At 58.2% G+C, this 13,634-nt stretch overlaps 1 protein-coding gene across 1 annotated transcript in view; it reads right to left on the minus strand.

The window, feature by feature from the left end:
- Positions 1-5,081: 5,081 nt before the first annotated feature.
- Positions 5,082-13,634, minus strand: part of VPS37C (VPS37C subunit of ESCRT-I) — a 29,526-nt gene continuing 20,973 nt past the window's right edge. Inside the window, exons 2-5 of the mRNA XM_061203437.1 lie at positions 12,699-12,797; positions 9,055-9,226; positions 8,225-8,307; positions 5,082-7,404 (exon numbers count right to left, since the gene is read on the minus strand). Of these exons, the coding sequence (XP_061059420.1) occupies positions 6,712-7,404; positions 8,225-8,307; positions 9,055-9,226; positions 12,699-12,791 (1,041 nt within the window). The 5' untranslated portion in view covers positions 12,792-12,797 and the 3' untranslated portion in view covers positions 5,082-6,711. The remainder of the gene's footprint in view (positions 7,405-8,224; positions 8,308-9,054; positions 9,227-12,698; positions 12,798-13,634) is intronic.

Genomic DNA, 13,634 nt, shown 5'->3' on the forward strand with positions numbered 1-13,634 from the left:
AGCCGCTCTCCCTGACGTTGGGCTGGGGGCTTTGGGCCTGTCCCCCACCTCCCTGAACCATCTCCAGAGTATGAGGCTTCCTCCGCCGACACACTTCCTTCTCACCACACAGAACCGGGACCCAGGAACAAACATCAAGAGCCAGACCTTTTGTCCTGAGAATGCTCTGCAGTCACTGCTTGGAAAACAACGTCCAGGTCCTTGCCCGGCAGGTCCATGGATGTGACTTTCCAACATATCCTACTGCCCTGCAGAGGCAGGCCAGCTCGGACATCTCCCCGAATCTTCACCAGCCCAGGCGAAGACCCCAACGCAGCTCAGCTGGCCCCCCTCCAGGTGTGGAAGCTGCGAAAGGGCAGAGCCCCGAAGCAAGCATCCCTCCCAAGCAGAGACACACGGGGTCCAGACCCGGGCAGCCCCTTCCCCCGTCTGTGGAAATCAGCTCTCTTCTCCAACTCTGACTCATGAGGACCCACAAGGATGCTCACAGCTTGGGGGTGGTGGGAGGCAAGGGCTGATTTCTCTCGTGCATTTTTAATATGTTCTTTGTAAATAATGATTTTTCTGCTTCCTAAGAACTAGAGTGCCCGGCCTCCTCAATCCAGGGTCCACCCCTGTGGATCCCTGTGGGGGTGCCGCTGGGAAGGGGCACCTACCAGGGGGCGAAGGGCTCTGCAGCCTCATGCTCAGAGGGTGCAACCCTGACACAGGACCGCCTAGCACAGCACAGCAGCCACCAGCCAGCACGTGTGGCTGCCCGACCCAGAGCCTCATCACCAGCCCTCCATCTGTGCCCCCTCCCCTCGCAGCCCCTCACTTGACCGAGAGCAGGGACCACTGGCTGTCAAGCCCAAAGGGCACCAGTGCCACCTCAGGGCCCTGCACAAAGTGGGTACCTAGTAAATCCTAGCCGATTTGGGATTTGGGCTCACACAGCTGTTAAAAGTCCAAAGCTCAAGTCGTTTCAGCCAATCAGTTAACCTTCTAACCTGAGAGTAAGAGACCAGGACTGAACATTCCCGTGGGTTAAGTAATTCCCTTAACTGAAATAGTCCCCTCGACTCCCCAGCAAGCCTGGACACATACCTAATCCTGCAGTGCCTGGGTTTCCTTAACGACGAGCCAGAGGAGGACATCTGACTCGCAACTTAAGGGTCTAGTGAAGGGAGAGGACTGGCCGGGCCTCACTGTGCCCTGAGAAGGCATCTCGGGGCTGGGGCCTTTCTCCACTCGATTTGGCCCCACATCCACTGGGAGATATCAATGGTCCGAGCCACGGAAGCAGCTCTGGAAGAGCAAGGAAGCTCCTAGAAGGATATGGTGGGGACGAGGGGGTGCTCACAGAATCGGGGAGCTGCAGTGGCACAAGTGCAGTGCCCCCACTGACACCCTCCAACCGACCTCTCACCCACCCCCTGCTCAGGACTCGGTCCCGAGAGAGCCCAGGGTGTGGCCCTGCCCCTGACCATGCAGGGAATCCGGAAACAGGGACACCTAGTCACCTGGGTACCAGGAGTCACCTGGCAGAGATTCCTATACTGAAGGGGCTCCTCAAAAGGGAACTTGGAGGCTGCTCTCAGGGAGGGGCAAAGGGCCCGAGGCACCAAATGTCTCTCACCGGCCCCTTTCCGGATAAAAACTCTTGAATCTCTAGTCTGGCCACCATTCAGTGGCCTCACAGCCACCACGGCCTACTTAAAAACACAGCACCCCAAAAAAAGAGCTGCGCTGAGCAGAATGTCTCTCTACAAAACTGTTTTGCAAGTGGTGGTGGGCTTGGGTGATGCATTTCCAAAAAGATGTTTGGTTAAGCAACTGAATAGGAACTACCTCAGCTTCGGAGGCACGTTTGTCAAGTTCCAGCCTCGGTGGGAAGACACAGCCCACAGGCCACTGGTCGGCACCGCTCCTCTGAGGACCAACTGCATGGTCTCCCTCAGCCGCAGAGGATGCCCTGCTGAGACCTGGGCCCACCCCGGGGCCACGTTCCAGCCTGCGGCCCCCAACCCCTCCACCCCCAGCCCAGAGCAGAGCAGAGGATACACCCTCTACCTCCGCCAGAGAGGGCAGCACTCATCTGCCCCAGCCCATTCCCCTAAATCATGCTGCCTACCTGACCCTCACGGGCAACCTGATTATAGCACGTTCTCCGCACATTAAGTCAAGGAAACTGGGGACCCCAAAAGGAAAGCTCACTCGCCCTACCAAGGACCGGGTCTAGCTTCAAACCTGTCATGCCGCTAGGGTCTGGGAGTACCGAGTGGCACTGAAAGGGCATTTCAAACGGCCTCGCTGCAGCTAAGCGTCCTTCTCACCAAGCTAGGAATCTCTGTGAGGCTCTGAACTTGACAATTAGGGTCTGTCCCCGTGCAGCCCACACGGCAGCAAGAAGCCCACTGCGGTCTGGCAGAGAACGCCCAGTGATTTCACGTGGCGGGGCCAGGACACGGAGGAAGGGGTGGGGAGGGCCTGGGGAGAAGGAGAGGGAACAGCAGCAGGGGTGGCACGCCCTGAGTGACCAGCTAGAGCAGCTCTCCGCCGAGCTGCTTAGGAAGTGCTGCTTCCCCTCTTCGGCCCCTGGTACCCCCGACCACCACTCTGGGACCAACCCAAAGCACCGACTTGATTGTGCCCCCTCCCCCAGCCCGTGAGATTTTCAGCTTCTTCCTACAAAGCCCAGGGGTCTCCTAGCTCTCCCTGGTGTCCTGCGTCCTCAGCCCCTGATACGCTTGCAAGGCAAGGTCAGAGTTCAGGAGGGGGCAAAGGGCAGTAACCCTTTGACCGGAGTCCAGGGGGATTCGCAGCATAGATTACCCAAGCTTTTCTCAGGACCGTGGCCTCTTGAAGCCTGATGATTTCTGGTACCACAGTGGCATCTCAGAGGATCCCCTGCAGCCAGATCAGAGCAGGTGCAAGTCTTGTCCCCACCTCCCCAGGCTGAGTGACCCGCTGAACTACCCACCCTGCAGTCTCCTCCCCTTGTTTAAACTTGGGGGTTGAAGGGCTGCTGAGAGGATGCACATCAAAGGTTAATACAAGGTGCAGCCCCGCTGAGTATTCAATGTTGGTGATTCTCAGCACCTCTGGGCATCATCCACAGGCAGCCTGCCCTCGTCACCTTGCAGGGAAGGAAACAGAAGGGCTGACTCAGGGGTCCATTAGAAACCTGGTCTCCTGACTCCCCTGAAGCTGCCCTTCCTGCTGAAAGAAGAAGACACCCTCCCAGGCCTCAGGATGAGCAGCTGAGCTCAGCGGGAGCTGGAGAGGGAGGCAGGCTGGGTAAGGCAGAAAACCGCTTGGCTCCACAGCCAGTGTAGCAGCCTGCTGCCCCTCTATCCGCGTTTAGAAACCGGGTGCGAAGATTCGAACCCAAGCTGGGGGTCCTTCCTGGACAAGCTGACAATCCCGGCCAGCCCAGCAGGTGGCAAGAATGGGGCCCCACCTGTGCTCCGCTGAGGCTCGCATGCCCCCTAGTGGGGCTCTGTGGCCTTGCACCGCCCAAGCTCTCCAGCCAGGACAAGGTAAATGTGCAGGCTCCAGCGCGAAAATGCCTCAGATGGAAAAAAAGCGAGGCAAAAGTGGAAAGGGAAATGCTGTCAGAGCCAGGCCCCGGGGGTGAAGGGGCAGGGGAGGGCAGCAGCTCAAGAGACAATATTCAGAAAGATGGGGCTTTGTGAACATGAACCAAAGAGGCCTTTCAGCAGAGCATGATCCTGAAGGCTACGGAAGAAATCGCAAGACAAAGAACGTTGCCCACCATCCAGCTCTACAAGGATCAAGTCATTAGCCAGTGAAGTCGCTGACGGACAGTGCACCCTGAAATGCATTCAGGATGAAAAAACAAAAAGGCACTTATGCTTTGGAAAAACAAGCTCCTGAGATAGAGATACCTCAGGAAAAAATTTTAATGAACCCAGATTCTTGCACCTTCCCATGCATAGAAAAGCACTAAAATCATTAACTGAGATATCTGATCCTCGCGACTAGCAGTCATTTTCTACCAAGATGTGTGCTTGACTGCATACACTCCCTAGCCAAAATCATATCTATACTGGCTTCTCAGAGCTACTGAGTGGCTGTTTCCTGGGCAATAGTCCATATATAGTAAGGTCCCTCCATAAAACTGAAACCCACAGCTCTCGCACTGTGCGTTTTTCTTTCAGTTGACAGTTTTGGTGACCACAAAGGGACCCAGAGCAGACTTCTCTCCTTCACCTGAACTCTCCAAGGATCTGGAGCCCTGGTACCAACGAGGGCCCCTTGTGCCTTCTGCCTCCTCAGTGAGTCCAGACGACTGGGTGAGTCTCTCCTGAGTCTCAGAGCTCCCATCTTGGTTGGCAATCCTGAGTTCCATTCGGTAGTAGATAAAAAAGGTACCTGACTTCTCAGTTGAAAGATACAGAGAAAGTGCTCGGTTGAAAGACACTCAGAAAACTATCCAGTTGAAAGACACCGGGAAGGTTCTGACTGGGTGATTAGGCAGGAGGCTGGCCTGACGTCTTTCATCAAATTGGCAATTTAACAGGGTTTGTCAGGACAAAAGCGAAGATACCAGATGAGAGCTTTCGGCTCCAAAAACGGACACGGCTCTCACCGGCCAGTTACGACTTTCTCAGGCAACTGAGAAATTTACGGAAGCGGTGAAGGCGAATCCTCATACCGTGCAGCAGTCCCATAGGGAAACCCACTCATTAATTTTAAAAACTAGCTCATCCAGGGACCCACACATAGGGATTGGCCATCCAGGGCTCTGCGTGCCCACAGTGGTTTTAGACTGCCAGAGGGAGAAACGGGGACACATAGAAGAGCTGAAACGACTCTCGGGTGACACCTAGAGGTGCCTGATTGCACCTATTCCCTAGCCAAAATCATGTATATACTGGCTTCTCCCCCTAACTCCTTGGAGCAGCTTCTCAGAGCTACTGAGAGGTTGTTCCCCAGGCGATAGTCCGCAGTAAGGTCTCCAAATAAAACTGAAATCCACGAGTCTTACGTTGTGCATTTTTCTTTCAGTCGACAAAATCAATGCCCCCCGCTGGCAGCCATGTCTTCACTTCTCAAATTCACTGGAACCACAACACTACTTTTAACTCATCGAAGTTTATTATGGCAATTAATTATATAATACAAACATACTGGCGATCGTTCATCCAGTTCAGAAGCACTCGAACCAGGAGAGTCCATTAGTGATTTCTCTGTATAAATAACTTATGAGAAGCAAGCACAGCTGGTCAGGGACCGACAGGGCTAATCGAGCATCTCATCGCACGCACCCACTGATGGCACACAGGCCGGGGAGGGGGGCAGGCACCAGAAGGTCGAGTTTCCTCATTGGCCCCCAGCACCCCAGGCCCACCAGATGCTGGGTACTTGAGTAGTGGACTATTCAAGGCACATATGACTTCCTAACAGATAGCAGCTCCAGAGTCTGCCCTTGAGACCTGGTTCACATCTGCAGCAACCAAGGTAATGCTTCCCCCCTTTGGTCTATTGTCACTTTTATTACTGAATGTGCTGAAAATCCCCAACGTGCTGGGGGCTGCATGTGGCTCGGAGTCACAATCCCTGCGCTTTACATTCTGAAGACAAGAGAGATGCAAAGAAACGCTCCGACATAGTGATGGCGTTTTACAAAGCACCACGTGGGAAGTAACTGTTAGGATATCTTTTGATGTCTCTCTTAGGAGGGCTTTTGGGGGTGGGGAAGAGTTACATCAGGCAGCCAAAGGAAGGGGATGAAGTGAGGGCTGCTGTGAATGAGATTCAAGGCACTGAAGGAGTGGACGGATGGGGTGAGCCTCAGAAGTCAACCAGAAGCAGGGCACTCCAGACAAGAGAGGTGGCTGGGGAGGTGACTCGGCCCTGCACTCCTAAATGAGCTCCCGATGTGGCCACAGTCTCCTGGGCCAGAACTGCCCCCTCTCCTCCAGACAGAGGCTCCAAGGCAGCCCCCGGATCCTCCAACCAGGGCGAGCAAGGTCCGGGGTCCGCCTCCACAATCCCCAGCCTGCCCACTGCGCTGGCTCTGCTGCTGTCGTGCAAACCAGCACACAGGACAAGCTTAACTGACATCAGCCTATCAGAGTTCAACTATGGTTTTACGTGACTTAAAAATCATTAAGTATTTTTCCTAACTCTGTTCTCTCCCCCTGATCCAACCCTGCCATGGTGCGTGGGGCAGGCCATCCTTGAATGGACCCAAGAGACACAGAGCGCTGCATCCCTTAGCGTGGGTACCACGGTCGAACGTGCCAGATCCCAGAGGAGAGGGAGGGGGTGAGCAGGGGCCAGCCAGCCAGCCCGTCACCGAGATAACTCCACGTTTGGTTCAGACGTCCGTTGAGTGAGTGCAGCCACAAGATGTCCACAAACGCATGCAGCCGGGCACCCCAACCGGGCGCCCACAGAGAGGACCGAGCTCCCTGCCTGGTGAGAACCAGGAAAGCCAAAGCCAGTCACCGAAACCAGGCGCGCCCTTCCCCCAGGAGGCCAGCAAGCACTGGGACCGTCTGGCACAGCCAAGCCAGTCACACTGCCTGGTGCCTTGCCAGGCCTGTGTGCTCCCAGCCAGGTCCCTCCAGGCCCCCACGCGTGACACAAGTCCACGGGGAGCCAACTCCACTTCCAGTTGAACCTCGAATCTCAGCAGGGGGTGGGCCAAAGGTTGTGGTACAGGTGGAAGTAGGGAAGGGCCAAGGGCCAGGACCGTGCCTAATACCCAGGCCAGGCAGGACCCTGAGGCAGTGGAAACCCATAGGGAGGGGCACGCCCAGGGGGATAGGGCAACTGAAGGGGGCCTGAGGGCTGGGGCTGCGCTGGGTACGGAGGTTTTCCTCCTGTTGAGAGGTAGGGGGGCTGTTGAGGATAACCAGGACCGGGGGCCCGGCCCCCCGCCACGGGGTACCCAGGGCCGGAGGCACCAGCGGGGGCCACGGGATAGGCCGGCCGGGGCGGCGTGCTCCTCTGTGGGGACCAGGAGTAGCCCGCGGCAGCCCTGGGTCCTGGCTGGGCCAACGGGTACGGGGGACCCAAAGGCCCACTGTAGGAAAAAGAGGGCTGGGACACCACAGGGAACGGGGCCGGCGGGAGCGCCCCTTGGGCGGTGGGGCCCACGGGCAAGCCTGGAGAGGGGCTGTAGGGCAACGGGTAGGGAGGGACCGCCGCCGGTGGCTGCTGATCTTCCGCGACAGGGGGCGTCGCCTGGGGGCCCGGGAGAGATGGGGGAGGCGGGCGGGGAGGAGGGGCGTCCCCAGCCAGCTCCAGGGAGGCCCTGGGCTTCCTCATCACATCCTGGAGCTTCTCCACGCGAACCCGGCGCAGATGGGACAGCATCCTCATGGAGGAGAAGTTCTCCAGAAACGTGTCCAAGGGCACCTCGCCCTCCAGGAACTTCTCAGCCATGGCCTGGAAGACATAAGCTCCAGTGGCAACAGGGGTCTGCCGGGATCGAGGCCACCTGAATACCCCCAGGTCAGAGTTCAGCTGCGGCCCTCCCACCCCAGCCAGGCTCAGGAGCTGCCTGTCTTCTCTGGCCCGCCCCCCGCTTTGGGAATTTCTCTCTATGGCCCTCCTCACTGCTGATATATTATACAAGCGCGTGTTTATTTATTCTGTCTCCCTCACCAGGACATCAGCTCCCAGAGGGCGGGGACCACCTGTCATGGCCACCGCCGCCCCCACCCCGGCATCGGGCCAGGCTCACAGCAGCTGCTGCACGGGGTGTCGACTGGCCAGATGAACACTGGCCCCCTGGTCACTAGCACAGCCCAGCACAGCCCAGCCCAGCCCAGGGGCTGTGGGACCTGGGAGCATCTTCCACCCAGAGCATGGACATGTGGAGAGAGCCAGTCTGCCCACAGAGAGTGAAGAGAGGCCTCTCAGAGGGAAGCAGAAGAGAGAGACCTGGCAGCGCCAGGAGAGGGGAGGGGCTGGGGGCCTGGCTTCAGCCCTCGAGGGCTCCTACTGCACTGCCCTCCCACCCAGGCCTGCCAGCTGCCCCGCAGCTGTGCTGTCTGTCGCCCATTTCTGCTTCAGCCAGTGATGTTAGGTTCCTGTTCTCTGCCTCCAAAAGGGCCTCCACTGGGACTCCGGTGGAGGTGCCATTCACCGCTGCCGTCGACTAAAGCCCTGGTCCCACGCCCTGCAGACGCTGGTACTCAGGACGAGGGCTCCTGCTCCAGGGGCCAACTATTCAAGGAAGAGGGGGTGTCAACGGCCATCTCACCTCAGACTCTTCTTCAATCTTCATGCTTTCTATCTTCAGAAGGTCCAACAAGGCCCCTAGTTGCGGTGCTGAAGAAAATTTCTCTGGAAGGAAGGGCAGAAAGGTTGACATTTCAAAAGTGCCTCTGGATTCCGTGGTGGCGGCCAAGGTTTCTGCAAGGCTCTCCGAGAGTTCCGTGTGCCGGGGGCCCAGCCACCGCCCTGGGGTCCGCAGCGGAGTCCCTTCCGGTCGGTTCCCTTCCTGAGCAGAGAGGAGCTCAGCTGAGCCCATCCACGCCAACCCAGGAAGCAAGAGACCTCAGGCTTCGGAGCCCACCCACCCCCACCCCCCAGTCCTGTTCTTCCTCTCGGGGAGTCACTTCATCTGCCCGAGCGTCAAGTCCCCCACCTTCAGGAGCAGGACAGCCCCTCACCTTCACAGACAGCAGGCTGGGACACAGAGAGCCCGGGCCAGCTCCACAAATCACCAGAGCGGGGCTGGCCGAGTGGCCAGCCGCAGCTCAGGACACGTGCTCTCTGCATTCAAATCCCAACTCCGCCTCTGCGTAGCTGTGGGGCCCTAGCCACGTTCCTGCGTCTCCCTGAGCCTCACTCCTCTCAACTATGACATGAGAATGACGACAGTAGCTACCCTTAGATGGCTGTTAAAGCACTTAGCCAGGGCCAGGGACGTGGTGACCCACAGTAACTGCCGGCCCCTTCCTGTCCTGGGGAGGGAGAGGGGATCTGTCCTTCCACGTGACTCCAGCAGCTCCCCCAGCCCCACCGGGAACGGGGACCCTGAGTGGACAGAGGCGCCCCCAGCGCACACTCCCGGGGCCGGTCGCCTACCCAGCTTTGCCTTCTGCTCCTGGCACCGCTCCACCAGCTTCCGGAGCTCCTGGTACTTGTCCGAGAGGTTCGAGCGGCTGATCTCCAGGGGGCCCTGGAACTCCAGGTTCCGCTCGGCCAGGCTCCGGTTGGTGGCCAGCGCCATCTCCCGCTCCAGCTGCAGGTCCTGGACCTACAGAGCAGGACACTTGGCCGTGAGACCCACCACACCACCACTCAGCTCGCGGGGGGCTGGACCTGGGGCTTCCGGGACCCGTCACTCACCATGGGGGAGCGGGGCGACACTCAGCCCCCAACTAGAGTCAGACGGACCCAGGTTCAAACTCTGAGCAAAGCGCTCCAAACCAGACACCTCACCGAATCCTTAACCCCACAGCCTACGTGGTGGATGCACGCAAAGGGCCACGTGACGAGCGGGAGGAGACCCTCCGTGGGCTGGGCAGAGCTCCAGGCAGGGGGGGCGGAGAAAGTCAGAGCCTTCCTAGGAGGGAAGGGACCAAGTCCCAACCACTTGTCCCCGGGATTCGGAGTCAAGAGACCTCCTCGGAGGTGCACTGATGTGGCCCAGACCAGACCACAGGCCAGACACGCAACGAAGCCCCCAAATAAAGTTAGTGTGAGGAGTGAGAATGCCAGGGCCAGCCCGTGACAGCGACTCCAGAGAGACCTGTCCCTGCCTCCTCCACAGGTGTGTCCTACAGAGAAGCTGCTCAGATGAGCTAACAGACAGGCCCCGCAAGAACTGCAGGGGAGGCCCCAGGACCAGCTGAGGACTCCCACCAGCACAGGCGACCCGTGGCCCCCGAGGCTCTGATGCCAACCTTTGCACCTGGATGTGCCCCACTGAAAGCATGCCCCCAAGCTAAGCAGCACTTTCCCCTCGGCCAGGTCCTTTGTTGTCACCAGCCGGTGAGGCGGCAGCCTTGGGAACCCTTCCCAGACCCGCTCTGACCTGAAGCCCTGTCCATGTGTCGGGGAGTCCTCTTTACTGACAGGAGGGCAGAGAGTCAGACCCACACCCCTGAGGGAACGGGAACGCCAGCAGCACCAGTGGCACCAACACCCACAGCAGGGCTCAGGGCACAGCTTGGCAAGACCAGCTTCCACGCGGGAGCCACTGGGCAGCTTCTCCGCCACAGTCGGCATGTGGCGAGCCAAGCCTGACTGTCTCGTCCCCAATCAGACGCAGGAAGGCCACGGGCATCCTGGAGGAGGGGGCTTCCGGGGGCTGCCATCCTGCCGGTCCCCAGCCACAGGGCCTCGAGCCCTCTCCTCTGTGGTGGGCCTGGAGCCTGCTCTCTGTGCTCCAGACTGGAAGGAGAGACGCCACGGCTACCAGAAGTCATGGGGCCTGGCCATGGCCTCTCAGGTCTGCCCCACACCTGGGCTGTCTGCCTTGCTGCCACCAATACCCTCTGCAGCCACTGAGCAAGCACCCTGACTCAGGGACGCCCGCACTGTGGAGTCCCAGTCTCCCTTTCATCAGCTATGAGAGCTTTTCTTTTCTTCTGTGTCTGACACAGAGCGGGGGGCCTGAAGCCCCCTGCTCAGCTGCCCCTTACGGGGCCCCAGATCCTCAGTGGACATGTCCTCTGTAAACCTCCGCTGCCTTTTCCCTGGATCTTAACCAGTAAATCTATGCCATGTCACTTTCCCCTAAACCTGGTCCTACCCGTTTCTGCCCCCTTTCCCCAGAGCCTCCCCCAAATCTTTCTCCATTAGGGGTTCACTATGAAGCCCTTGACCCCTATTATAATAGGTCAATAAGACAGTTCAAGCACCCCACCAGAAGACCCCGATATTCACACTCTTCCACATGGAGAGAGGTCCCCTACTCTTCTCTCCGAGCAAAGTCCACACCCCAAACTCAGAGAGCTCCCATCTCTCCTCACAATCCCATGGCGACTCAATTACCATCTTATAGCCCGTGGTAGGAACCTAGTCCAAGGGGCTTTGAAAGTCTACGGAGTTCGCCCTCCTTCATTTTTCCCTTGATCTCACGAGTGTTCTTCCCCTCAGAGAATCCACATCGATTAGTCAGGCCCGGCTGCACACCACAAAACTCAACTTGCCTTTTGCCCGAGGTTTTGTTTCTGCCTACGTTTTCCGTCATTCTGCGCTTCGCCACACCTTCCATCAGCCTGTCTAGCTCGGAAGTCAACAAATTCTATATAATTATGTAATTCGGCCAGTTGCTATGAAGTTCTCTGCGCTTGAGAGCAGGCCTTGGAGTTCCCAGCACACTGTGCTCGTGGCAGATTCGAGAAGCACTTGGTGCTTACCGTGTTAGACAAGGGGGTGAAGGCCAGCACTGAGCCAGCTCAGAGCCGGACCCTGGCTGAGCTCACTGCCTCACCCACCCGGAGAGGCAGCCTTGGAGCTTAACCGAGACGAGCCTTGCTCACGCCCTCGCTGGACGAGCTTGGGGCAGCAGGTCGCACCACATCCACGCCCTGTGCTCCGTGCCCTCCAGCCCCAGCAAAGGCTGCTCCTGGCGGGGAGAGGGGCGGTGGGAGCGGCCAGAGCACCAGTCGGGAAGGAGCAAGGACCACGTCCGGGCTGCACAACCCCTCATGGAGAGGGAAGTGGTTCGCATGGGCAGGAGAAGATGGATGGCGAGCCTTCCCTTTTTTAGGGGTCAGATACTGTGAATGTGCAGAAGAGACACACCATGCCCATTCATCGGCAAAAACGGAAACACATTCCAAAGGCCAACCAACGAGCTCGGCATTATTTGTGTCTGTGTCTCCCAAGCGCCGGGGGCGGGAGGCGGCAGTGTGCGGAGCCGCGGACAGGCTGCGGCCACTCAAGGAGTGACCGTGGGCACGTCCAGCTCTGCGGCTGCATCTGGTCACCTGACCTTTCCGACCTCGCAGGGGAGTCACGGGGTCAAGGCGACGGAAAGGGTGGGGAGAGCCCTTTATAAAGTGTAAAGCGCTGCACGTTCAGAAGGGTTGTTTTATTCCCATGAGGACCCTGATTAGGCACTGAGATGGTCAGGTGTCTGTTATGATAGGGAAGGGGTTAAGCAGGAGACGAGCCTAATCCCAGCCCCAGAACGCCTCCTCCCGGAGATGCAGGGCCAGAATCCAGGCTGGAGCAACAGTGGGGGGGGGGGGGCTCCTGGGGCATGCGGGTCCCCGAAGGCACCAGGCGCCAGAGTTGGCGCGGGGGCCCTGGACTTCCTGGCACTGCGCCCCCGGAACTCCCAGAGGGCCCAGGAACTAGACTGAGACCCCAGGGGCTCCTCTGCCTGGCCAGGGTGAAGGCCACAGAACAGGCAGGTAAGCTCGGCCCAAACCCCCAACAAGCCAGTGTCCTTAAGAAGGGCCTCAGGGGTGGGACGAATTGGGAGATTGGGACTGACGTATACACACCACTATGTATAAAATAGATAACTAATGAGAACCTACTGTATATCACAGGGAATTCTACTCAGTGCTTTGTGGTGACCTAAACGGGAAGGAAATCCAAAAAAGATGGGATATATGTCTATGTATAGCTGATTCACTTTGCTGTACAGCAGAAACTAACACAACACTGTAAAGCAACTATACCCCAATAAAAATTAATAAAATTAAATTTAAAAAAGAAGGGCCTCAGTCCCATCTGCTATCCTTGGCCCCATGACAGCTTTCCTCTACCTCAGGGAAGTCTTGGGCCAGCCGGTCGATGGCCGCCGGGTCATTCTGCATCTCCTCCAGCTCCTCCAGGGTCTTGTCTTTCAGGGTCTCCATCTTTCCCTGGGAGCACAGAACGACACTGAAGTGAGGAAGGGACTGCTCAGGGGGTAGGGACCCCCAAGCCCATATTCATCATCTGTCAAAGGACCAACTGGAGTTTCCCAACGATGCCTCCATTCCACAGGGAGGACCAAGGAGGGTCAGAGTCCGGCCACCCTGACCATCCCCGTCCCCAGGGAGACCAAGAAACAGCTCCTCCACCCAAACCATGAACAGCAGGCTACACGGAGGCACTGGGCAGTCAGAGGCAAAACCATGATTCCTGGCGGTGCCAGATGAAGCTCCCCAAGGAGCAGACAGCAAAGGCAGGAGGAGGGAGGCTGACAGCCAGGGACAGAGACTAAACTTGGCCCAAGGCCGCCTGTGAGCCCTGATGCCAGCACACGCTCTGGGAGGTGTCCATTTCTGCCTGAACCCTAAATACACCCACCCTCCACATGGGGGCTTTGCTGGCTTTAACATCACAGGCTCAGGAGCCTCCCTGCCGGTTATGTTTAGCGCACACCAACCACCTTGGGTTTCCCTCAAGCATTCTCTGCAACAGCCATCCACTCCACGTGCCACAAAAACAGACTGTCAGCACTTCCCTGGTGGCGCAGTGGTTAAGAATCCGCCTGCCAACGCAGGGGACACAGGTTCGAGCCCTGGTCCGGGAAGACCCCACATGCCGCGGAGCAACTAAGCCCGTGTGCCACAACTACTGAGCCTGCGCTCTAGAGCCCGCGAGCCACAACTACTGAAGCCCGCGTGCCTAGAGCCCATTCTCCGCGACAAGAGAAGCCACTGCAATGAGAAGTCCGCGCACCGCAACGCAGAGTAGCCCCCGCTCGCCACAAC

This window comes from Eubalaena glacialis, chromosome 10, assembly GCF_028564815.1.
Source record: "Eubalaena glacialis isolate mEubGla1 chromosome 10, mEubGla1.1.hap2.+ XY, whole genome shotgun sequence".
Taxonomy (NCBI): Eukaryota; Metazoa; Chordata; class Mammalia; order Artiodactyla; family Balaenidae; genus Eubalaena; species Eubalaena glacialis.